The 26,384-nt window shown below is 42.2% G+C and overlaps 1 protein-coding gene across 12 annotated transcripts; it reads right to left on the bottom strand.

Moving 5' to 3' along the window:
- Positions 1–241: 241 nt before the first annotated feature.
- Positions 242–25,223, bottom strand: kcnq2a (potassium voltage-gated channel, KQT-like subfamily, member 2a). 12 transcript variants are annotated; one of them, XM_028993203.1, is made up of 19 exons: positions 24,697–25,223; positions 18,779–18,869; positions 17,781–17,907; positions 16,167–16,342; positions 15,838–15,963; positions 15,493–15,603; positions 15,303–15,398; positions 12,521–12,615; positions 12,180–12,242; positions 11,552–11,584; positions 10,597–10,650; positions 8,520–8,698; positions 7,407–7,451; positions 7,095–7,112; positions 5,525–5,624; positions 5,277–5,408; positions 4,058–4,108; positions 2,652–2,739; positions 242–2,284 (listed from the first exon to the last, which is right to left on the bottom strand). In XM_028993203.1, the coding sequence occupies exons 1-19, from the start codon at positions 24,990–24,992 to the stop codon at positions 1,547–1,549; spliced, it is 2,619 nt and encodes an 872-aa protein (XP_028849036.1). In that variant the 5' UTR covers positions 24,993–25,223; the 3' UTR covers positions 242–1,546. The 12 variants fall into 12 exon arrangements, 11 of the variants coding, with proteins under 11 accessions (XP_028849036.1, XP_028849038.1, XP_028849039.1 ...); XR_003751013.1 differs by having other exon boundaries at positions 2,269–2,284; positions 4,058–4,103; XM_028993205.1 differs by lacking the exon at positions 4,058–4,108.
- Positions 25,224–26,384: the final 1,161 nt, after the last annotated feature.

Genomic DNA, 26,384 nt, shown 5'->3' with positions numbered 1-26,384 from the left:
GTACAAACCAATGGTATGTCCAAAGTTCAAGTTTAACTAAAAAGCAATTATTATTTGTGGTAATGGTATATTGTATTAAGGTAAATATGAAAATAGACATCAAAACCAACCATCACCAAAACCACCATCATGTTAAAGTGGATTAGAAACAAGCATTACTGAACTCCACATACAGAGTGGGAAGTGCCAGCAGATGGCAGAAAGACACAAACGTGTACAGAATCACTGGAGCTCACAGAAATTCATCAAGGGAAGATCTCTTTATTAGTTTATTCGGTATGACTATAAGCGCAGACATTTGTGCAAAATTGACTATTTGATTTACATTCGTCGCAAGATTATCAAATGAACACTGGCCTTTAGCAAACAAATTGTGGCACAGGAAAATAAATAAGGCAATAAATAAATAAACAAACATACAAACAAGAAATAAGGCATAGTGATAGCAGCAGTGGTTGCCTTTCAGTTCAGGGTGTGGCCCTTTACCACCAGACTATAAATAGATACTGTGTGTTAAAAGGACTAGAATTGCCATCAAAAATATGATATCATGCCAATGTGAAATTAATGAGTAAATTAGTTTGATTTAGCAAAGTGTGATTGTTTTTTTTTACACATAAGGCAAGTTAACACTGACCTTAGCTCCATTTTAAAGATTTCAGCAGCATTCCCCCAACATTCATTGCTATTGTCTACTACTTCACAAATGAATACTGTGCAAATTTGTGAATATTTCTCTAAACGTCTACACCCATTCCAGTGTGCCATGCCTTGAAATGCTTATAGCAGAAGCGATGCAAAGGAAGGTTAAAATGTGAGTCTAGTTATTCCATGCCAGAGGTCTCATACATACATTCAGTGTCCGCTCTAGTACCAAGAGCAGGAGGCAGAAGTGGCTGGTGGAGTTGGTGCTTTTGCCTTGGTTTCGGCAGAACCTCCTTTCCAGTCAGACCAGGAAAGGTCGCCAGTGACCGTTATTATGGGCCAGAGGCAACCATTGGCAACTAAAGGTTAGTTTTAGTAGATAGGAATGAAATGTTGATGAATGTAATGGCATGAAACTGGACGCTAATGGGTTATGCATCTTACTAGGAAAGCATTCATCCTAGGTGGTGGAATGAACTTCCAGTAGATGTCACTAAAGTTCTAAAAAATCTTCCTGTTTAGAAAATATTTGGACTAAAAGAGCTGTTACGTACACTTTCTATATTCTATATTTTTAAAAATGTATTTGGTTCTGAGTTGTTATGCGAACGGTATCTACAGATCGGGTTGTAGTGAACCAAACAAGGCATTTAAATGATAAATATTTAAAGCACTTAAGTAAATCACTCTGGATAAGAGGGTAAATGTCAATGTAAATGTAGGCATGAAAAAAGAGTTTTTTTTCTGGAACGAATAAGTAACATTTTGTCTTCGGTGAGTTATTTCAGTAGACTAATCAGTTGTCACATGCTAGTAAAAATTCATTAACATTTCCAGAAGCTTTGATATAATTGGTGTCTGGAGGGTAAGTAAGCAGAGGGGCAGCTGACATGCTTCCTCCTTATTTCATGCCTGGCCAGCCTCTTTCTCCAAATGCCCCCTCCCCAGTGAAGGACAGTGGGGACGGACCCCCCGGGGTGTAGATGTCTGAGTCTGTGTCCGACTCCCCCTCGGCCAGGTAGGGCCGGAATCGGGCACAAAGAGTGGAACCGCCGGCCGTGAACAGGAGGAGGGAGGTGGGGTGGGGGGTGCAGTCGCCCTCGCGGGTCTGGGAGATGCTGAAGCCGCTGAAGGAGCGTTCCAGCTCCTCATGGTCCACGGACGGGATGGAGAGGGACGTGTCGCTCTCTATGCCGGGAGTCCCGTTCCTCCGGCGGCACCTTCTCTGGCGACTGCTGTCCAGGGTCTCGTTCACCGGCGGTGGGGGGATGCGGTAGAGGGAGGGGTCGTCTGTGCCGGCTGGAGATACCCCTCGACTGTTGTTCCACTGGGGCAAGCAGAGAGGCTCATCCTGTACTGGCTGCGGCGGCGACTGCCGCTGAGGCCACGTTGCAGAGGCGCGGCACTGAGCCTGACCATTCGTGGACACACCACCCGGGCATCTGGGCTCTGCATCGCAGTCAGCCTTCTTCACATCATCCTCCTCCTCACCCCTTTCTTTCTCATCGGGGCTGTGATAAGGCGGTGCAGGGTCAGCCATTTTGAAGCCAAGCAGGGCTTCAGTCTCGGAACGAGGTATGCCCATTCGCTGCATGTACACATGCACAAGGAAATCCAGCTTCTTGTCCATGGTGAGAACCTAACCAAGAATCATATCACACCTATAACTTATAAAATGTATAAGTACAATTGTAATTTTGAAAAAGTGTTAAAAAAAATACTGCTGTCTAACAAGCCCCTCCCCTTGTTAAAAAATTCTCACATTCAACTTAAACGGTCAATAAAAATGAATCACAATTCATTCTTAATTATATATTATTTCTATTTTGTTTCTGTAGTAATGCGAATTATTGTCTGAAATAATTGCAATAATTGACAGAGCCTTACTCGTTTGTATTGATAGTGAATCACCAAAGGAAGCATCAAGACATATTGCTGTAAGAATGTTTTATCCCGCCCCAATAACCTGGCTGTATCCAAGCGGGAGATAAAACAGACCACTATACCTGCTTCTCCATTTTGCCCATACGGCCCATCATACTCGGGTCATCAGCAGCCTTGTCCTTCTCTCCTTTACCAACAATCTGGTCAACTCTATTAGTGTCAGAACCAACACATTGCAGCAGTCAGTGTCATTCCAGGGTCTGAGGTCACAGTGTCTGGTTTACATGCAGAAACCACAAGCTGGTCTCAAACCTGGCAAACTGCATCGAGTAGACACACAAAGAGGAAAACGTCTTGGATTCTAAAGCACAAGCAGCTATGACTGCATAAAAATAGCCTAAAATAAAACGGGGTGTAGATAACTTTGGGGGATACAAAAGTGCACTGATAAATTACCTTGTACAACATTAATGTATGTTGAGGTAAATGTTTCTGCAATTAATAAAATAAAATAAAAAAACAGAACTATATTTGTATGCTGAGGAGAGACTCATGCAAATGCTTGCAATGGATGAATGGCAAGAAAACTCCTGTATTTATGCAATTATATCTTAGATTCTGGTAGGGGGGGGGTGAAATAACAGCGCTCTACTGTTATGGGGTAAGTAATGCCATGGAAACCACACTGTCGATAAATGACAAAATAATGGCGGAAATGCACCAAGCAAAAATATATATATATTTAATTGGTTTCATGTTTCATGATGCTTCATGCTTCGTTTAATGCGGCATTCAAGGCTACATGACTGTGGCTCACCAGTGCAGTGGGGGTGTGTGATGATGTGTGTGTGTGTGGTTATGGAGTTATGGGCCTGCTCTAGACTGGCAAAATCATTGTACTGTCACGAAGTAACAAAAAACAATCACTTCAAAGTATGACTGGGTAATATACTGAAGTTATTGTTTTTAATATATAATTCACTACAGTGAACTATGCATTGCTTTCTTCCTCAAATATTACATATATTTATATTTATTTATATTCTGTAGAATTGCACAGAGTTTTTGTGGCCATCACCCAATCCTACTTTAAAGCATGCATGAAATTTTCATTTTGATTGTATTTTATAATCTTACTCTATGCAAAGAGAAGCTTCCTCTCGGCTCAAGGCAAATAATTTCTGCAAGTATTTTGCATTAAGTTGAATATAACTGAGCCGCCATGTAGCCTGTCAATAAACGAGATCAAATCCGTCTGCTCATCAGATGGCATTAATACCCAGACATTAAGAACTTAGTTTAACGATATACTGAGCAGTAGGCCTAACATGGTTCTTATTGTTGGTCTCACAAAAGAGCAAGCGTTTCTAAGTAGCTCGCTCTTAATGAAGTTTAATTTAATAGACTTAAGTGATTAACATCTTAGTGGTAATGCCACCCGGAAACAGACCATTTTTTCCCTTGGTAGATTTGGGCCATGACTTTTGTATTGCAGTTGTAATTATCATTATTATTGTTATTTACGTACTTTTTATGGCGGGGAGTCGAAGGGGGAGGAGGCCCCACAATCAAATCTATCCTGGCGAAGCATATAGAGAGGACATGGGAGCAATGCATCATGAAGCAACGCACAGAAACCACATACCACAAAACCACAGAGGAGTGAACGGCGTGTGAATATATTCCATCCATTTTCCATGTTCTGGACATGTCAACTCACCCATGTCTATGGACAATGCTGCCGCTTGCATTTACAACATGAGCAGAAATGGATGTTCATGTTTTCGCTGGAATATATTTACATATGTTTTGGGATCACACAGCATATCTCTACAACTGATTAGAGGGAGGAGTGTGCGGGGAGGGAGAAATAAATGTACCAAAAAAAAAAAGTCACCTTGACTTTTAAACCGTAAGTGAAATATTGATTGTTCTAAGCAATCCCACTGACAACACTGCTGGACTTCACAGAAGAAGATAAAACGGCCTTCAGCTGCAGACAGCAGGCATTTGTCTTTATTTCACTGTGTTTAACTCACCAGCGGCGAACAGAACACACCAGCTTGTTAACAGACTGAAACCAATCTACATTCAAAGCGTTCTAGCTTGTTCTAGAGTTTCTGTCTGCAAGTGTGAGTATAAAGTCAGTATAAATCAGAACCCTCCTCCCCCAAAAAAGAAAAGAACTGTATATATGACTATGGCTCTAGTTTCAAGGCATTAAAGGTGCTACGTGTACAACAAATACATTCGCTAGAGGGCAGAGTCAAAAGTTTCTGGCAATCACAAGCATGGTGACAGAGCAGGAGGTAATAATAATAACGTTACGAAAAAACTGGCCGACAGAATGTTCAAATGCCAGAATACACACTAGTGCACTATTGCCCCTTCTGGTACACAAATTTCATTACAAGACAGGCCACTGCCAACCAATTAGAATAGAAAAATTATATTATATGTAGAATATGTATATTATATAATATAATTACATTATATGTACAAATATCACTATATGCACCCATTCTAATCTGCTGTTCGCACTGATTTTTTAGTACTGAAAACTGAAAGACAATGAAAAAGTACTCAATGAAAAGTATTCCATAATCAGTATTAATTAATATAACTTTCATCCTATCATCTTACATTTAGGCTAAACAATTTTGTATAGAACAGGTATAGGAAGATTGTGTGAGGCAGTGTGCAATAAACTAGGACAGCGGCATGCAAGGCAAGAAGGAGGGCCTTGCCTGGACTGCAGGTTCTTGATGCGGGACAGCATGTCCAGATGTCCTGCTGAATACTGCTCGATCACGTCCATAACGTCGTAGGGTCGCAGGCTTTCCTTAAATCTCCTCTTGGACAAGAGGAATTGCATAATACTGGGGACACAAAGTCGTTAGTCGCCATATTATACCTTCACCAGCACATGATTTTATGTGAAGAGTACTAGACAATGAAATTGTTCAACATCTTGCAGGCTAGTGGATCGCCATACCTGATTGCCCTGATGGCAACCTTCAGCCCAGGTGACAAATCCTGCAGAAACTCAGAGGGCAATTTCCTGTCATCTCCAACCTCTTCTGGCAGACTGGCCTCTGCAACAGAAGAGACCGCTGGTACTGCAGCAGGACACAGTGTGTCCGTGACACGACAGGAACAGGAAATATAACAGGAGTTCATGGTGTAGACATACAGCATGATTTTAATTTAAAATGATTTTTTGGGCTATTCTTAACACATACAGTATAATTTTCGTTTTAAAGAAAACGTTTTTGGTCATTCTCAATATATAGTAAAAGTTGCTGATACATGCTGTAAACTCAACTGTGCCATTTTGAATTCCTTAAGTTCATTATTGGCGTCAGGCATTTTATTAAATCTCTTATTTATTAAACTCCTTGACAGACAGGTGGCTTACTCATGCAAAATGGAGAGCCCAATATTGTAATAAAATTAATTCTGCCACATTCTAAATGTTCTGAACTAAGAGCTGAAGTCATATTTAGAGAAAAGGGGCCTGTTAGGCTTTAAAGTATAAAATGTAACAATGTTAGTGTCTATTATTGTTAATATCAATAACACAAAGTAGCTACTTATTGATGCTTTTCATGTTTAATCTGAGTATTATTGTTGCTTTCTTAGATCTGAATTAGCAGAGATTTCTGTAAATGCTGTTTTTATAAAAATACTATCATTTATTTATTTCATTGATGTACATTGCATGTCTGGTCTTTATGTCATATGCACAACCATTCAAAAGTTCCGACAGACCTACTTTTCTGGATCTTTCTTCCTCTGGCTATTTTTTCATTGTAGCACAGAGCTGTAGTCAACACATTTGCTGTGAGGACAACATTTCTGTGCTTTTCCTCCACTGATGTTAATGAACATCTCATGCCAATGTGGTGCCGGATTCATGAAATCCGTTTCCTAAATTTGGTGCGTCACATTAGCCACCACCAGAGTCTCCGTATCCTCTACAGAGTAGATGTGCTGAAGCTTTTGACTGCTAGTGTAGGCATTCACACAATCACATGAACTGGTAAGTTGGGGTTTCCTCATGCAGGTGATAAGCCCATCACCGCATTTAGATACAACTGTCTCCAATATTAATTGAGCGGTGCTCTGGATTCCAATGTTCAGCCTGACCATACCTGGTCTTTGATTTTTATTATCATATGAGGTAAATAATGTTCTCTGCCTCAGAGCGTTTCATCTGGAGTGCTGTATCTAAATGTCTTGTTAACTCTCTGCTTGGTTAAAGGTGTTAATCAATGCCTTGAGAAGAAGACCATGTGCAACCACCAGTAACGGTGGTGGACCATGGTTCCTGACTTAACACTGTCAGTGTTGACTTGTCCATGTTTAAAAGCCAGTGGTTTTAATCGTGGCAAGTCATCCCCTGGTGTCTGGCCATCATCCGGGAACACAGTGGAGTTGAACGTTCAGTCTGAAGGTATGGTCAGTGCATGCATGATTTCAGATGGTCAGCAGCCGTTATAAGTGTACACAGGTTGTGCCCTGAAGCATTCCATCTCTGGCCATATAAGAGGGACAGCTCTTACTTATTAACCCTTCAATGGCTGCAGAAAAGAGAAGAAGAAAAGGAAAGAGAAGGGTATCAACATTTCTACATTTTCACATGACTATGGATTCATTTGGTTTTTACTACTGACATAAACATAGATGATTGAGTTGTCTCTGGTTCATGCATCTATGGCACTGAAATTGGATGTGAAATGTATTTTTAGCTTTTGTAACATCAACTTTTCAAACACCAAGATGGCCAATCCGTGGATGTATTCCAGGAGTTTATAATATAATACATTTATACGTCTGTGGTTTCGTCCAGTGATAGCAGTAGCGTAGGGTCTAACCTGGAGAACTCTTCACTCCAAAGTCTTCATCCGGCTCAATCAGCACTTTGGCAACAGATCAGTGGAGAGGTGCGAGAATCGATGAGTGAGAGACAGAAATGAGTAATGAGTAGAGAACTGTGAGTATCCGTGTTGCAACGAAACATGTGGAAAAACACACACCCAGAGCCTCCTCAGCTTGAAAACGCCAAACCTGCCAAAGCTGGCATCATCACATTAATGCCAAAGGCTGATAACACCAGATCTTTTTTTGTTATATTAATCAAGGGAATTAGCGAAACCATTCATCACCAGGAATACTGGGCTTTTACTTTAAAATATGTGCTCTTGCAGTTTCTGAAATAAACCACCTAATCATTTGAGCTCTGCTGTGAGAAGGCAAACACTGACTTTTAATTTAATGAAGCAACATTTCAAAGACACGGAAGTTGTAGAAATTCAACTATCACTGCAGCCCTCCACTTACAGCATTTATCAGACGCCCTTATCCAGAGCGACTTACAATCAGTAGTGACAGGGACAGTCCCCCCCGGAGCAAGTCAGGGTTAAGTGTCTTGCTCAGGGACACAATTGTAGTAAGCGGGATTTGAACCTGGGTGTTCTGGTTCATAAGCGAGTGTGTTACCCACTAGGCTACTACCACTCTGGATTATGGATTATGGATTATGCTAATGCTGTGTAAACTGAGTGAACAGGAGGATAGCAGAATTGAAAGTAACAACAATATTAATGGTGCACAATGACTGAGTTGTTAAGTTGTCCCACAAGAGTTGAAGCAAGAAGCATTTCTATTGAACATTTATGACTTTTAGTTGAGGTTAATCCATCCGAGATGTCCTGCTCTGCTATTTTTTTCTGTTAACATCTATTTGGAAGACAATCAAGCTGAGCCACGTTCTTTTTTAATGACTTCACTTGACACCTTCTCCTTAAACCAAGAGTCTGGCCTGTCAGCATGACGCCTGGTGCACAGCCAAAGAGCACAACCTGCCCCTGTTTAATGACTGAGGTCCCCAATGGAAAGCCACACCGAATAAACATGATCACAGACAACAACAACAACAGCAGCAGCAGTAGCAGCAGAAGCGTTGGTGGGCGTTGCCATTTGCTGACCTTCAGAGTTCTGGCGTGCGGCTCCTGCATGGATACGGAAGGTGGCCTTGGGCCGGCTGCGTTCAGCAAAGCTCCTGGTCTTGGCAAGTTTGCTTGGGCTTTCTTCTGCCCCCTCCTCCGGCCCTTTGGCACTTTTGGAGGGACTCTGAAGCACCTTGTCCTTCAGGCTGGTCTTACGGCTACAGTGAGAACAAGGGGACACAACGGTACGTGAAAACACCAGATCCTTCTGGAAATGAAGGGTGCGGGATATCTTGGAGATCCTTTATAAGATGGGGAGTGTTTGCAAATGTCAGACTCACTAATTCACTTATCATAATTCTTGAATTAAACACTGATATTCAATGTGCATATTCGGTTTGGTAGTGGCTCCAGATTTGGAAACTTGGACTAACTCTACTGGGTGGCTTGGTGAATAGTCAGTTCCTCCTCTCTGAGATACAGATAAATTGCAACTTTCTACAATTCTGTTGATCCAGATGACAGACCCAATGTGACATTAGCAAACACACCCCAAGGCCTATGTCTATGAGAGCACAGTGAAAACCAGGCCCAATGTATATTTTTGACAGAGAGACTAAATCCAATGGACCTTTGAAATCCCTGAGACAAAGAAAAATAAAAATGCTTAATAATTCAGCTGAACTGCTGGAAACATTCCTCTCCGTGAACATGCCCACCATGGCGGTGAAGGGTCGGTGATGGATGTCAGACAAATGCTGCCATCTGTTTTCCAGATGATGATACTGCACATGCGGGTGGTGCAGGATGAATGACAACTGTGTTAAGTGTGGCCTCAACAGTTATGAATTTTACAGAGTCAGTAGGTGATGGGGAGGATGGGAGATGCGCTGTCCAGCTATTGAAGTGCTCTGAGACAGACGCTGACGCAGTACTGCATCATCATACTGTGACATACTGCTATATCACAGCAATGTAATGTAAAATCATGTCTGATTTTGAGAGTATATTTTAGAATACATAAAACAAGTAGATCAGGAACTAACAAATGCAGAAGCGATAATTTACATTTATGACATTTATCCAGAGTGACTTACAATCAGTAGGGCAGTGCCCCTGGAGACCCTCAGGGTTACGTGTCTTGCTCATGATCACAATGGTAGTTAATGGGGTTTGAACCTGGGTCTTCTGGTTCATGGGCAAGTGTGTTACCCACTACACTCAAAAAAAAATATTTGTTGGGTTAACTTAATTAAATTATGACACCTATTTCCACACATTTGAATTATGCTATTTGAAACTAAGGCAGGCAAATAGGACCATTTTATTTGGTCTATTTAGTTTCAGATAGCATAATTCAAATGTGTGGAAATTGCTTTCATAATTGAATTAAGTTAACCCAACCATTTCTTTTTTTGAGTGTAGGCCACCCCAAATGATTTTTGCAGTGTTTTGTCCACATGCACAGGCTAAATGGTAATGAAATTATAACCAGTCGTCTTGCAGAAATGAGAAGTTTTGGCATGCAGGGATCAGAGCCCCCTTTTCTTAAGGGGTAACTACTGAAGAAAACAACAGAAGTTGAAAAAAGACTGTGCCACAATATTTAGTTGCTTTGAGGTCAAATATTCAATTTAGCAGACACCAGTATGACATTTAAACTATTAATCTTATTACCTTTTCAGGCGGAATTACTAAATTCAAGAGGATAATTGCATTCAATTTTGAAACTTCTGCCCTCAAACCAAGCAAAATAATGAGTCGAACCAGTCAGGAAACATGCAGGTAACGGAAGAAGCAAGACAGCTGACAAAGCCTGCCGCTTGTGTTGAGCTGAAACGTCACGAGATAAAATATGGCACAAATTTGAGTGCAGTGAGGACATGTTTTCTGCCAGCCAGAGTGATTTTGTTTGTGTGTGTGTGTGTGTGTGTGTGTGTTGTGTACACGCCATGACTACTAGGGCTTCTTCTCACAGTAAGACTGTGGTTAAAGGAATCTCTCACTTGCTGGAGACGAAAGGTGAAATTAAAGACAGAGAGAAAGAAAGGGCAGACGTCCAAATGCTTCCGAGAGACCCAGGCGTGCAGACGTTAGTATATGTGTGCAACGATACCTATGGCTTGTCGGGCAGCACCCACAGAGGGTGTCTTTGTGTGAAATCTCATTACTGGAGATGTGAGACAGTGGATAGTGAAAGAGACAAAAGAAATGGATTATAATAGTGCCCCTTTTAAAAAATGTAGATGCCTGCTATGACATGAAAAAAAAAGTCAATTGATGTGCACAAGGTGTTCTGAATGTTGGGATGAAAGTTTATGGAATTTTTCCACAGCACTGGTCCTAATATTAAGACTGAAATCAAAATAGGCCAATATTCAATTAGCAGAATGCTTGCAATGCATTAGAAATAAGGAACAAGGCATATACATTACATTTCAATGATTAACAACAAAGTCATTCAATTAAATATTCATAACTATGTATAACTATGTACCTATACTGTATTATCTGTTGTGATTAAAAGTTAATTGAATATGACAACTACAACTGTTGTTCAATGTTGGATCTTCCTCAGTGTTAAATAAGGAATTACAAGTAATTAATAACTGGGATGTGAATTAGCCTTAGATTGTTGAAATATGGCTCACAGTAATGATGCTGCTGATGGAGGTGCCAGGATGAAATCATCCAGGATTTTAAACATTGAATTAATTTACATGCAGCGCAGTGCTAAATATGATTAAATGAAATGTCACCAAACGTAAGATTTATCAGCCAGGTTTACTTTGCATTTAACTTCCTCCTGTCTAGAGGTGAAATACTCAGTTATCTCCCGCACACACTAACAGTACAGTATCCACTTACAGCACTAATGATCATGGCCTGTCTCTTTAACGCAAAGTGCCCCCAGGGTCCACCTCTGTATTTCCTTCCAGATTATCGCATCACTGTGGAGTATGTGCTCTTTAATAGAATACTCACAATAGTTTCTTAAAATTCTCAAAATTGCAAAATTGCTCAGTGTTAAAGGGGGAAGAACAGTAAGAAAGAGAAAGTTAATTACTGACCTGGGAACGGGTTCTGCTGGCTGTGAATCTTTCCTATAGTCCCACCCCGAAAAGAAGAGGAACACAAGAAATATATATTTTTTAAATTGGTACTTGCTCACTTGATTGAAGTTTAAAAATAGCCGCCAAGCGGTCATGACAGCTTATGGGCTTCGAATTTAACACCCCATCAACCTTCACTCAACGGCACTCCTTCTTGGGGAAAAAGAACAGATAAAAATGTTCATTACCTACATTATCTGACAAAAGTGAATAAAAGTGAGGACACCTTCACTAAGGGGTGTACTCACTTTTGTTGCCAGCGGTTTCATCAAACCGCGTCTGCCAATCAAATCCACATTGCGTTTTATATTTGTATATGTATATGGCTGATGCTCTAATACAGAGCAACTTACATAAGTGCATTAAGATGTCATTGTATTCAGTTTTGTACTCAATTCAGTACAAAAATTGTGGAACATAATTTGAGAAATAAATACCTTCCTATAATATGTAATAGTTGCTATGTGGTGGTCAAAGCACAAAGGAAAACATCCACGCCAGTGCCCATACACTACAAGCGCAGTGGGGGGCAGGAACAGCCATTACAGCCACATGGCATTTTCTCAGAAATAATCTTTATTCAAACCTGAACCCAGACTTGCCCTTGAGACTCCGCAGTAGGTCCAGCTGATTGAGGGGTGGGACGATCCTGAAGCACAGAGGAGAGAAGCGGACGAGTTTTACTTTGCTGTGGTTCAAAGTCAGCACTCACCTGACAGAAAATGGAGGTCAGGAATACAGATGCATCTACGCTATACACCACTTAATAAAAAACTTTTGTATGTGTGCTTAAAAACAGAAGATATTTCAGATTTTATCTCAGAGACTGAACAATTTGAGACCCTAGTAGAGGTGTTGATTAACTGGCGTGAAGGTTTATACAGAGAAGCATTTATTAGATGATGAGTCGCAACAATGCCCCATTACCTAAACATGGGGACCGATACAGTCTGTTCATAAAAGTCCCAGGTTGCAAGAAGGTCTTTTCTTGACAGGTTTGTGGAATGAAATCTCCAGGCAGTCTAGTGAAGTAAACAACAATTTATACATATTGTATAACTGTGCTTTTGATACATTTATATTATACTGTATATGCAACATACATAGCACATTCTATTACCATATTCAGAATTACCATATTATGGACATTCTAGTCATTAACTATGTATAGTGTTACACATAGTATAGCATGTATATGTATTGTACATATAAAATATACATACTATATATAGTAAACTAATAGAGAAGGTTTACTAACGATTTGATATAAACTCAATGTTTGGAAATTCTATAAAATATAACAGTATATTTCATTTTCTCTGTATGATGTTCTAGGTCACGTCCATTATCTGTGCATCAAGGTACATTAAGGTACATTTATATATTACTGCACGAAAATAATCTAATAACTGCAGCATAAATGTCCTTGTTTTTATGCAGACTTGCTGAAGGAGAAGCAATGAAGGGCAAAATTCAGCGTTAAGCCAGTTTCAGACCAAACGTGGCATGCATGGTGAAATCAGACATCCAGTTAAAGCACCGTTCTTCCCACAAGGTTCAGCTCAAAAAGTAGGCATGGTTAGCGCTACGATAACACCACATAATGCGTTTTATAACTATACCTCATTATTTACTGCTAACAACAAGCAATGTTCATGATCAAAACAGACCTACAGCATCCAACATGTTTCTCCAGCAGACCACCTTTCTCGCTGAGTCGCGATAAAATGGTGTGATCAAATAAATCATGATAATCTACTACGATTACTGCTATAATCAACGTCCCCTCCATCTTGCTTTTAGAACCCATTTCGATGCCCTGTTTCAATTGGTTGTGCGTCAATGTGGCACATTGTGCAGAGGTCAAAGTTGAACAATATTCAACTTTGAACATGTTGTCTGTAGAGACCACTTTGTCATACCAACTGACCACTTCACTGGGAGCAGTGCAACATCACTCTTCAGAAGCACATCCCATTGAAATCTGTGGGTTTCACAGCAGAGTGCTGCATTTGTCTGTAACCAGCTGTAACCAGCTTCATGAGTGCGGTATGAGTATTAGCATCATCATATGAAGTATTATGAGAGGAAGAGATAAAACATTTTATATAAGCATGTTTTATTTATGTTTACAGTCATGTGAGAAATTTACGATACCCGATTAAATAATCAGCTCTGTTTAAATAATCAGAACTGTTCACATATCAATGTCCAATCATGTTTTTATGTATTACACACACACACACACACACACACACACACACACACACACACACACATATATATATAATTTTTTTTTTACATTTTCTAAAAATGTGTATTTTAATGGAGGAAAAATTTAGGACACCCTACCCCTAATAGCTATTGTTGTCCCCTTTGGCTGATATAACTTCAGTGAGACATCTTATATAGCCTTTTATCAGTCTCTGACATCGATCAGAAGAAAGTTTGCCCTCAACGCAGAATTCTTTCAGCTGTGAGATGTTTGAGGCGTTTCTTGCATGTACAGCCTGTTTCAACTCACTCCACAGCACCTCAATGGGTTTAAGATCAGGACTTTGACTTGGCCATTCCAGGACTCTCCACTTCTTAGTGTCTAGCCAGTCCTTGGTGGATTTGCTGGTATGCTTTGGGTCATTGTCATGTTGCAGTGTCCAGTTTCGCTTAAATGTTTTTTTACAGACGGTATCACATGCACCCTCTGATACACAGTATAATTCATGATGGACTCTATGATGGTGAGCTGGCCAAGTCTTGCTGCAGCATCCCCATCCCCAAACCAAGATATGTCTTCTGTTCTGATGTCCAAATAATTCAATTTTTGACTCATCTGTCCAAAGAGCATTATTCCAGAAGTCATGGTCTTTGTCTATGTTCACTCTGGCAAACTTCAGTCTGGCCTTAATGTTTCTCATAGAGAGCAAAGGTTTGCATTTACATTTACAGCATTTATCAGACGCCCTTATCCAGAGTGACTTACAATCAGCAGTTACAGGGACAGTCCCTCTGGAGAGACTCAGAGTTAAGTGTCTTGCTCGGCAACACTATGGTAGTAAGGGGGATTTGAACCTGGGTTCACAGGAGAGTGTGTCACCCACTAGGATACTACGCCAAGCTACAGGCCTTGTGTTGTCTCTTTCTGATAGCAGAGACATGCACTTTCACACCGACAATACCCAGAGCCTGCTGTAGTTCCCATAATAATAAATTTTAGGATATTTGATGACTTCTTTGAGCATCATAAAGTTTGCTCTGTGGGTGACGGCCAGACCTGGGTATCTGGACGGCCAGACCTGGGTATCGTGGCAGTTGTTTTCAATGTCCTCCACTTGCAAATATTGTTCTGGATGGATGGAAATGCTCATGTGAAATACTTTCTTAATATTCTTTCTTTAAACCCCTTACCAGACTTATAAACTGGATCAATACATTTAACTTAAATACATTTTAAATGTCCATATGACCAAATATATTTGAAAATATACAGGCTTTCATTGGGTGTCCTAATTTTCTCACATGACTGTTTATACATAGAGAGGTATCCCACAACTTTAAGTGCATTCTTGATATTACATGACAGGTTAAGGTTTGCTTTTTATGAATCCATACATGATCCAGCTGTTGGTGTTGTTGCTAAGCAATGGCATTCCACAAGGAGTCAGGTAGGTTGCAGCCCATGTTGCAAAAGCTGAAAGAAACCGTAACGCACCTGGATGAGGCCGGCGGCTGGATTTCTGCGCTTTTCAAAATGTTTCTGTCGGTGCTGCTCCTGCACTTTAAGGGCAAAACCAGAGCCGAGAATCCCCTGGATAAGAAGGGGGAAAGAAGAAAGGCCATCTCAGGACTTTCCTAAATGTGCTCACTCTGCATTCATTTACTCCAACTTTGTGACAACTCACAGCAGGAAGTGCAAAGAAGGCCACACCAATCAAGCTGAAGGTTGCAGCGATGAGCCGACCATTCCACGTCTGTGGGAATTTATCACCGTAACCAATGGTTGTCAAGGTGATCTGTGGAGAGAGAAAGGCAATGGCATTTTTTTCTTCTGAAACAGAAGTTGTTGTCTGCTGCTCTTACTTATCTCTTTAAAAGCCAGCAAGAATTGGAATAAAGCAACAACAACAACAAAAAAACACTTCTGAGGAGCCACATACCGAGGATTTCCATACGAATGAGTTTATTTCATGGTGGAGATCCCATTATCTGATAAGTGCCACCAGCTGAGGAATTACCCCAGCACTCACCAGGCCCCACCACAGTGCGTCGGCATACGTCTCAAACATCTCGTTTTCTTCCTTCTCCACCGAGTACACCAGGAAGGAGGCCAAGATGAGGCACAGAAATCCAATGTACCATGCAGTGATCAGCTCCTGAAGAGAAAAATTACAGTATATGCAAATGATGAATGTTATGGCGCATTGGTTCTCAAAATATGGTACACAGGCTCCCTTTATGCCATAACAGCAGTTTCTGAGATTGAATGATCATTTTAAAACATGTCTAGAATGATCATCCACAAGATCACAGAAAATGGGTTTAATTGATGTTTTATATGCACAGTTCACGTTATTACTTTGCTGTGAGCGTAGACCACCGATCCCAGCAGTTTCCACGTCCCCCCTCTGCGGTCCATGCGTAGCATGCGAAGGATCTGGAGGAACCTCAAGCTCCTGATGGCCGAGGTAGCAAAGACGTTCCCCTGTGAACCCGCCGCCAGCACCGACACTGACGCAATCAGCACCATTATGTCTGCAGAGGGGAAAAATAAGAAATGAGAAAATAAGAAAGATTTTCACTAAAAATCATTAAAATCACTTCTGGCCTCTAAACACATTTATACTGCATCAGGGGGAAGCTGTATGCCAATATTTTTATTCAGGGCATTTAACCTTTTTCCATATTTACAGGCAATGTCTGGCGAGAACATGCATGCTGTTGGGTTTTACTTCAGAAATAAAATGGAAACGTCTATAGTTCCAAACCAAATATTTTACCTTCATATCACCCAGTTCACCAAAACCACTCGTCTGGATCTACAGTATATCTGCACTGCCTTGACAGAAATAATTTATTTCATAATAAATAAAAACTCACTGCACAAGAGTTACTATCCAATCAGTGTGCCAAGTCTGTGGGATGCCAGCTGGGATGCCAGTGGCATCTTGCCACACTGGCACGCTGATATATCTTCAAGAGGAGGTCCACCGTGAATCAGCTCCCTGTTGTCACCAAGGCGATTGCAACTGGGTCAATTGCCAAGGGACTGAGCTGACACAACTATTCATGTGCAGCAAACCCTGCTTTATGTTTTATAATTAAAAAATAAATAAAGGCAGAGCACAGCCACCAAAAAGTTAGTGTCTTTGCTAGCGTAGCCAAAAAAGTTCAAATTCAAATTTTATTTGTCACATGCACAGCCATACATGGTATGATATGCAGTGAAAGGCTTTAGCGACAGCTATAGACCTCATATTGCAAATATTGCAAGTTCACAATGAACTAATATGCAAATATTGCAAACATAACCAAATATTACACTTTTATGTTTTTAACATAAAACATTAAATATGTGTAACAGGTAGGGTGAAGGTGTGCAAATGAGTGAAGTGAAAGTAAAAAAATTGTGCAATACTAATTTTTGCAGATTTTTTGGCAAACATTCTACTGCCAGATAATGGCAGTTATCATGACACTTGCTGGTGTCTCTCATATATCTATAATATAATATATCCATTAATATATCCATCTTCAAGGTTTTGAATAGCGATCTCAAACAATATACACAAAAAAGAAATCGCTGAAATAGCAGACCCTGGAAACAGGCCTGGTTGTGGGTGTGGCTTGGAGCCCCAAAGCACCAGGAAACGAACCTGGTTCTGGGCCGGTAAAATAAAACCAAAAGACTGGAAAACAAAATGATTTTTTTCAGAAATCAGATCATCATGAAAGGGCAGGGAACACGGAAGGTGAAAACCTGATGTTTTAAGGATGGAGTCAGAGTGGCGTGAAGCTGCCAAGGCCGGGGATGTGACAACCTGTATCAAAGTACAGCAGCTCCAGCGCTGAATTAGACACAGCGCAGCTTTTTATAGCAGGTGCAATGCAGAACCATATGCTGGCATCTCGCAAGCTGTCTCCCTCGAGGAAGGAGGCTGAAGAAGTCTGAAGAGACGGCCATCGTTCTCACCGATCACACAGAAGGGCTTGCGGGCGAACCTCAAACGGCCCCTCCAGCCTCGGTAGCGACAGCAGCATCCTGCAGCCCAGATCCGGATGATGTACTCCACACCGAACACGACGATGGTCACGATTTCCTGCGCAGAAAAGACAGCAAAAAAAAAAAAAAAACAGCATTACACAATAATTCAGTGCACTAGTGGGTAACAGACTGATTCGAAACCAGATCACCTCAAAACTGACTACAAAGATGCACATACTGGTTCCTTTTTGGACTAATGAAGACTAAAAACTATATAAAACACACACAGATCATGTAGTTGACGTAACAATTATAAACATTCGAAAAATGTTTCATATAGTGTTGATGGTTTTCCGACAGTTCCTTAAAGAGTTCCTACGTTCTCATTCATGTTTAATAAAGTGTCATAGGATCTATGGCTTACTGGTGCATTAACTGGAGTTCCCTGTACCCAGTCGTTGTAAGCTGTGGTGTAAACTACTGCGTACTGTAATTCTCTGTCCCTTGCCAGATCAATGGTGTCACAGGGAACACAATGCCCAGAAAAAAGTCCATCAGTTTGTCAGTAGAGAAGAGCAGAGCAGGGAGGTGGTCTCTGTGCCAATATCGCAATGGATGTGCTCTCCTGCTGGAAAAACCAACAGATCCATAGCACACCGTCTCTCCTCACAATGCAGCGTGGATCAGTTATCCCTGCCTGACGTCTGACCATCGCTCATCTAAAAAACAGTGCAAGTGATATTGTTGTGAGGGAGAATCCCTTCTTCCTTCATTTCTTTATTCCACCACTGCACAGCTATTTCATACGACCTGACATGGTGGTCTAAGTGGGACAAATTCTGGAATAAAAATGGCTTGTTCCATGCAAAGGTCAGCCAAGCCTGATTCTTCCAAAAACATTTTCAAATCGACACACTACAATACATTTTATCGCCACAGCACGCAAATTCAGTTAAAGCCATCAAAATCAAACTGAATACACGTACCAGGATGTACAGGGCACTCTCCGAACTTTTCTTGAACTCCTTGATGGTGGCAAAGACCGACAGAAGGAGACAGGAGAAGACCAGCACAAACCTGTGGGAGAGGAAACAGTTTTATTGTCCACTCGCTGTATACTTTTGTAAAATATATTCTTTTTTGGCTTTGCTTTGTTTCTATAACGACTTACATTAACGTCTTTGAAAGACACTAAGTAAGAACATCTGCATACAACAGAGTGATGCTTTTTTCTCTCCAACCACATGAATAAAACAGTTATCTTTTTCTAAAAAGGCCAACACTGAGCCAATGGGGGAATGAATAATTGAAAGGACTTCTAAAAAAAGAAAAAGTCTAACAAAATTGCTAGCCAGTATTTCCATATAAACATACTTCATGTTTCTGAAATAGTGTTTTATGCTTTATGCTTTCCTTGAATGAACGGCAGGGACGTGACGAGCTGAGGCCTTTTTTGCATCTTCTGCTCACTATAGCTTCCCCCGTTAACACCGGTCCGGTCAGGCTGCCAGAACCCTGTGGCCTTAAGAGCTCACGTTTATCTGCCATCATATTTATCCCCCCAGCTCCTGCTACATCCTCCTGCTGCTCAGCTCCTGTCACCTCACTTCCACCTGGAATGAATACTGCGTCTGTGCAACGCTCCACAAAACAGGATTTCTCAGTTAGCTGGAATAAATGAAGCTTGTAATGAATGAAACCAATAGTAAGGTTCCTTTCCTAAATTCTTATGGACTTTTGTCTTAAGTTCCTCATCAATTGGCCAAAGCTATTGACCAATTGATGAGGAAATGTTATAATAATAAAAAAAAAAAATAATAATAATAATACGACCAAGCCCTCATGTATTTTACATGTGGGTAATATTGGAGGACATTATCGCAGGGCATATGCACAAACTGTTCAGTCACACACTCATACGTATGGCCAGTTTAGAGTCACCAGTAGGGCTGAATGATTTTAACGAAATATCTAATTGTGATTTTTTGCAAAGTCAGTTCAGTGTCCACTATGTGTCTTAAAACTGTAGCATAACCGTACATTGAAACATATACTGTGTTGTAAGTAGCATACCACGAGTTGAGTGTCCCTGCACGTGTTTAAGTGGGTGTGACTTGTGACGTATCGGTGGTTCATTGGTACAGTTCTCACCTGCCACATGGGAGGCCCGGGTTCAATTCGCGGCTAATGTAACTGAGCTGTTAATAAGGGGCAGTGGTGGCCTAGCGGGTAAGGATACGGACCCGTGCCACTGAGGTGCCGCTGAGCATGGCACCGTCCCCACACACGCTACTCTGTGGCGGTTATGGGGACTAAGATGGGCATTTTGAAGAATTCAATTAAATAAACATATTTAGTATTTTTGTGGCAGGAGAAAATGTATCTGTTTTTTTTTTTCAGATTTGCCACTTTTTACCTTCATGGCTGCATTGTTCCCTATTGTCATCATCAAAAACCGCTTCATGAGATGCTTATTAACATGAGTGAATGCTCAGTGCTCAGTTTGTTAAGTGAATCTTTCCCCTCCTTGCCCCCTTTGGAATCCCTGCAGGTTGGCGGTCCAGAGAAACCAGAGAACAGGGCAGAGAATGAGCAGTTGACAGATGAGGTGAGGGGTGTGATTAGAACCCCTGTGATTAATCTCTGGGGAGGCCAGATAATGGACATAATCCACCCTGTTCTAATGGAGATGCAGCGATGCTGTGAGACTGCAGTACTTTTTCTCTCATCAAATATGGCAACATTCTCATCATAATAATGCACAAACTGGTGTAACACTATACTGTTGACAATGCTCTAAAAACGAATGCAGTAACAGAGGGGAAAAAAATCTAGTGATCAACGGCCCAGATTTCACTGGCAGCCGAGTTGCAAGAGGTGTGAGCACGATATCAGCTTGCCGACAGAACTGCTGTGCTTGAGCCCTTTTAAAACAGCCTTTAAAACTGTGCCTTTTCCAGATTCCATTTTTTTCCTCCAGAGGCAGCTATTTATAAAAAAAAAAGACAAAAAAAGACTTTAAAAGTACTGAATCATACTGATTATTCTTCAAAGCACTTTAATCATTAGTATTCCTATATATATGTATATATATATATATATATATATACACACACACACACACACACACACACAGTACAGGCCAAAAGTTTGGACACACCTCTCATTCTCATAACTCCACATGTGTTCATTCATAGTTTTGATGCCTTCAGTGAGAATCTACCAACGTAAATGGTCATGAAAATAAAGAAAACACATTGAATGAGAAGGTGTGTCCAAACTTTTGGCCTGTACTTTCCATTTTATTTTTGTGCATTTGTCTGCATTAAGATTCTAGATCTGAACATACAGCACTAAATTAAGACGTCTTACAATGGCATGGATGATAAAATGACAATATGTCCCAGTGGCTGTTTAAATCATTCTAATCATTTTATAATAATAATAATAATAATTTTATAATATTAAAATCTAAACCTTGACTTTCAGAAGCAGATCTTTCAGAATGCGTAGGTTCTCGACTGACTTAAGATCTGTAGAATTTGGAGAAAAAGGGCATTGTCCTCAGGGAATAGCATTTTCATGGTAAGCAACAGCATGTCCAGAGCTTGCTCCTGCCTTGTGACCACAGATTCCTGGGATGGACTTCAGCCTCCTGAAACCTTGATCTAGGTCTGGATGCGTAGTACAGCTGAACTTTCTGTTCTCACAAATTCCACTGAGTCACACTCCATGATCTACGGATCCAACTATGGTAAAGAACGGGTTGTGTGGTCCTCAGGGCCCGACTGAGGCGCTGCCTTCAATCATGTGAAACAGAATGATGGGTGCGAGAGACCAGTGACTTGCAGCATAACTGATGGTCCATAAAAACAGTCCGGGGAGGTCTACAGCTAGAATGAATCTTCTGGTGTCGTGCGGGTGGTAGCAGCCCAGTTGGTAAGCAGAAGACCTCAGAGGTTCAGACCCCACTTACTACCATTGTGTCCATAAGCAAGACACGTTCTGGATAAGGGCATATGATGGAAATGTACTTTTCCATATCATTCTTTTATCTATTAACATTTTTTAAAGATTTTTTTATCCACTGTGTTCAGTAAGTACATCTAAAGAGAAACCTGGAGGAACCTGGAGGAACCTGATATGAGAAGGAAATGAGAAAAAAAGGGGGTGACGCTCACGCCAGTCAACAGTAAGAACTCTGCCTAAAGGCCGAAACCACACAGTCTGCATCAGCAGAATTGATTTCCCCATGATTTCTCGAGCTCAGCAGAGGCCGCCGGACTCCAGAGACTGGCCGCTGTGAGTTTCGACCTGTGGAGTGATACAGAGGAACCGATATGGTTCTCCAGTAGAACCAGCTTCAGTCCGCAGCATTCTACATCTGCTGCCGTCACTCCCTCTGAGGTCAGACTGTTGAGATTGATTTACAGATCATGGTGCAGAAAATTAAAACAGTTAATTAACCGGCTCAAGCCAATTCCAACGTAATCTTCTCTGACATTTCCATTCGTATCATCGCTGGGTGCGATGGAATTAAAAGGACTGTGATATTGCTAAAATAATATGGATGACCATGTGTGGTCAACTGGGTGCATGTCAGAGACATCTGACGAGGTAACACCCCCTAATTGAAGTGAAAAAGTGTCTGTGATACACAGCACGCACATGGTGCAAAATTTAAGCCTTGAGCTCAGTGATTTGAACCCGCAACCCTTCCGTTACAAGTCCGCTTCCGTACCCGCTGGGCCACCGCGACAGTGATCTAATTCTGTTTGAAAAATGAACTGGGACGGACTCCCGTGCAGGTGTGATGTTATATAGACACGGTGACATAAAAGCAGACATGGAACATGAAATCAATACTCCAATCTATTGTGATGCACCCTCTGGTGATACATTATCAAGCCTTAGGTGTTCAGGATTGGTGTATTGACATTTTAAATTGTGTCTGAAGGAGATTGTTGTCCTGCAGCAGTAAAGTCATTTGTGTACAGCGTGTTCTTGAATTGATTTAAATAGTGCTAGCAACATTAAGATTAACAAGTATTATTTTTATGGCTTTCAATTGATAATTAAAAAAAAAAAACAATTAACAGAGGCCCCGCCCCCTTCAAGATCACCTACACCTAGTTCCCCTCCTTTAAAGGGGTATCGGCACCAGTGTTCCGGGCCCGGTCTTATCAAACTGTCCGTCATTGTGTGTGCGTGCGCGAGATGACAGTGAGTGTGTGGTGTACGGTGGGCTGGCGGGGCCGCTTACCAGATCAGAATTCCTGCAGTGTGGCCTCAGGGACGTCCCACTGCGATCCCCACCAACCAGACCAGCCCGGGGGCCGTGGGTTGTGTAAATGGTTGTGTTGAGGTGTGGTGAGTGTGTGGAGTGTGAGATTTTCTTTTCATTATTTCCACATGCCCAGAGTAGATTCCTACATGTTTGTTCGTCCTGTAGTTCAACAAACTGGTTTTTGTTCAGGCACCTGCGCCTGGCTCCTCCACTTCCTTGGTGTCGTGGGTGTTTGTATGAGTGTACAGAAGCCAAATGCAGCTGCATTTATTTATTTTAAAGCATGACATTTTTGACATTAATCGCAGAGATCAGGATGGCTAGATGGAAAGCAGCTCTGTTTTACAATCAAGCTGAAAAGAAATTTTAAATGTTAAGATTGTGCTTTGAGGGATTTCTTTTATTCAGTCATACGGTTTTTATGATTACAATTGCATTGGGTTTCAGTGAAGCAGCATTCCTGATTTAGTGAATTCACATCGCAAACACTTGCCGAGCTGGCGATGGTGCTGTAATGTGCACCCTAAAAAACACTTATGGAGAGTGAGAGGCAGGGAGAGGCAGCCATAGTCAGCAGGCTCCCGGCACTCTTCTAAATCAGCGAGAGCAGGGAACGCTCACCGTGAATTATGCATTGGAACGAGCGCGGCTGCAGCGTGGGCCCTGGCTGTTCTGTTCTCACAGAACCCACGAGAGAGCGAAGCAGGAAGCAGTGGCTCCATTGCAGCTTCATTCGTCTTGCCATGCCACGGGGTGAGAAGCAGGCGCAAATGCTCGGCATGTGCAAATAGATGTGAATATAATAAGCGAAAGAAAAAGGCACGATGGCCAAAACACACACGGAACAGAAAAGCAACATGACATTACCGGTGCAGGACAAGGGAGAAACGGCAACACATAAAGGTTTCTAATCACCATCACCACGCCAAACGGTCATTGGCAGTCCAAGACCGTCCGTAAGCATTCAGAACAGGCAAGGTTCCATTTTGTTGTTGCCGCTCACGGCCAACCCTGGGCTCTATGAAACTACATCCGGACTCAAGACTCAGAGCGATTATGGTCATGTGGACAGTAGAAGTGAGCATTCCCCTGTGCAGTGGAAATGAAAAAATAATGAGATGAAAATGTGCAGGAATGAGAGTATGAGGTGGGTCTGTCCTCTGCATTCAGAACTTATCTAGTCTGCTTCATGGCTTGTGACGTTGCACCACGGTACCTAAAACCCCTACTTGATCAGCAGGGGGAAATCCAGCGTCCTTATTGTTCCTGGAAGTGGGAGAGTGGGATCCCCACGGGACTGCTGATCCCCACGGGACTGCTGGTTTACGTGGCAAATATTTCACCGTTTAAAAAGCATCATTTTTGCCACTGAATAAGCGCCAGTGCGTCTTTCAACGCCGCTCGTTCAACTTGGTCCCGCAATTTCGATGACGAAAACGGGGACGCGCAACGCGGCGCTGTCCGGGGTGCTGAAATCCGCCCGCGGCGCATTGCGTGACCGATCAACACGTCTCCGTTTCCCGCGGGGGGCAACTTTCCCCCCCGAAATGCGGCAAAAGCGGCCGGCCGAGCCCGAAACTACCCCCCCCACCCCACCCCACGGAGCCGCGCACTCACACGTAGGCGTGGTAGACGAACGCCCAGCCGCGGGGTCTCTCCAGCGCGTTGTACAGGAAATTCTGGAGCCTCCTGTAGCCCGCGTTGCGCTTGTTGTGCCGGGCGGAGCCGGAGGCGCCGGGCCGGGGTCGGTGCAGGATGCCGCCGCGCTTGGCGGACTCGGAGGCGGCGATGAGCAGCGCCGCGTCCCTGCTGGTCTCGGCGGCGCCCGGCTCCAGTCCCACGAAGCCGACTTTCAGCTTCTTGTCGCCGCCCGCGGGCGGGTAGACCCCGCCGTTGGCGGATTGCTGCACCATCTGGGGGCGGATCTGGGGGGGATTGGAGTCAGGAGAGGGGCATCGCCGGGGCCGGGGTGTGTTCTGGAGCGCGGCTGCAGTGGGGTCGCTCCCGCGATCGGCGCTGCGCTTCGATCCGGACTCGGTGGAAACCCGCCTCGTGATTCATTACAGCGACTTTTCTCCCAGTCGCGCACACACACACATTCATTCCGGAGCGGAATTAACATGCGAGGTTTCATCTGCATCTGGTGAAGGGGCAGGATGGAGAGGGTGTGGCCGCAGCCCCACCCCAGGGTCTAAAGCCTCGAATCTGCAGTAAACCGGACAATAAAATCTAAAAAGGCTTAATTATTGCAACGATGAATATGAATTCAGCTGGAATTCGCTGATCACATTTTATTCCATCCTAACTGATGGAGGGAAGGACTAAATTTATTGTCCTAAATCAAGGAAATAAGATATCCAAGGCGATTACAGAAATCGCCCAAATGGGGTTAGGAACTGTGCAGCAAATGATTTAGACCTGGAGGGACGTCATACACGTTGGGGTGGCAGTGGACGACCTCCAACAAAGAAAAGGTCGAATCGCGGCTAGGCCCGTTTTTGTGTGGAGTTTAAAATCGGTCCCCTTGTTTGCGCCGGTTTCATTCCAGGTTCTCTGGTTTCCACCCACCATCCAAAAATGAAACGAGCACACTAGATGTGTGAATGTGTGAGGTGTGTTTGTGTCCTGCCCCAGAGTGCGAACTACCCCTCCATAATTGAGGGGTACTGTCTTAATAACACTTCTCTGACCGTTATGCTACGTCAATACAAATAGCCACCACCAGGATAATATGCATACAACACATGGTCCTGGTCTGGAAATGGCACAAAATGATAAACAATACAGAAGATCTTGTGATCCCTTTCCCTATCCAACCTGGTTTTGACAACTCCTTTGACTTATCCTAGAAGATGTATACTACTAGTAGTAAAACCTATACATTTACAAACAGCTTCAAAAATTTAATTCACATGTGTGCCAGGCATTAAGTTAACGCATTAAGTTGGTCTGTGCAAGTGTTCAGCACCACCACGCCTTACTTGTATGGAAGGCCACGTGTGCCATAATTCTCTTGCATTTTAACATGTGATTTAACAGCATGCGTTTTTATGGCACACATGCCCTTCCATAGTGGCGACACCTGAATGAACAAATCAGTGAGTGAACTACACTCTCCTGAACCATTTAACAGAATCAGTTTCCAGATAAACAAACCTCAAACATTAGACTGGCAGTAATAGAAAAAAAGGATTTAAATTCAATAGAATAAAAGAAGAGTAAGTTTAATAAGAAATTGTAAAAAAGTAAGCAAGCTATAATGCAAGCAAATATTTATATTCAAGGAGATGATAAGACATGGACAT

The sequence above is a fragment of the Denticeps clupeoides genome, chromosome 10, assembly GCF_900700375.1.
Source record: "Denticeps clupeoides chromosome 10, fDenClu1.1, whole genome shotgun sequence".
Taxonomy (NCBI): Eukaryota; Metazoa; Chordata; class Actinopteri; order Clupeiformes; family Denticipitidae; genus Denticeps; species Denticeps clupeoides.
The sequence above is the reverse complement of the archived record's forward strand: the minus strand, read 5'-3'. Positions and strand labels throughout refer to the sequence as shown.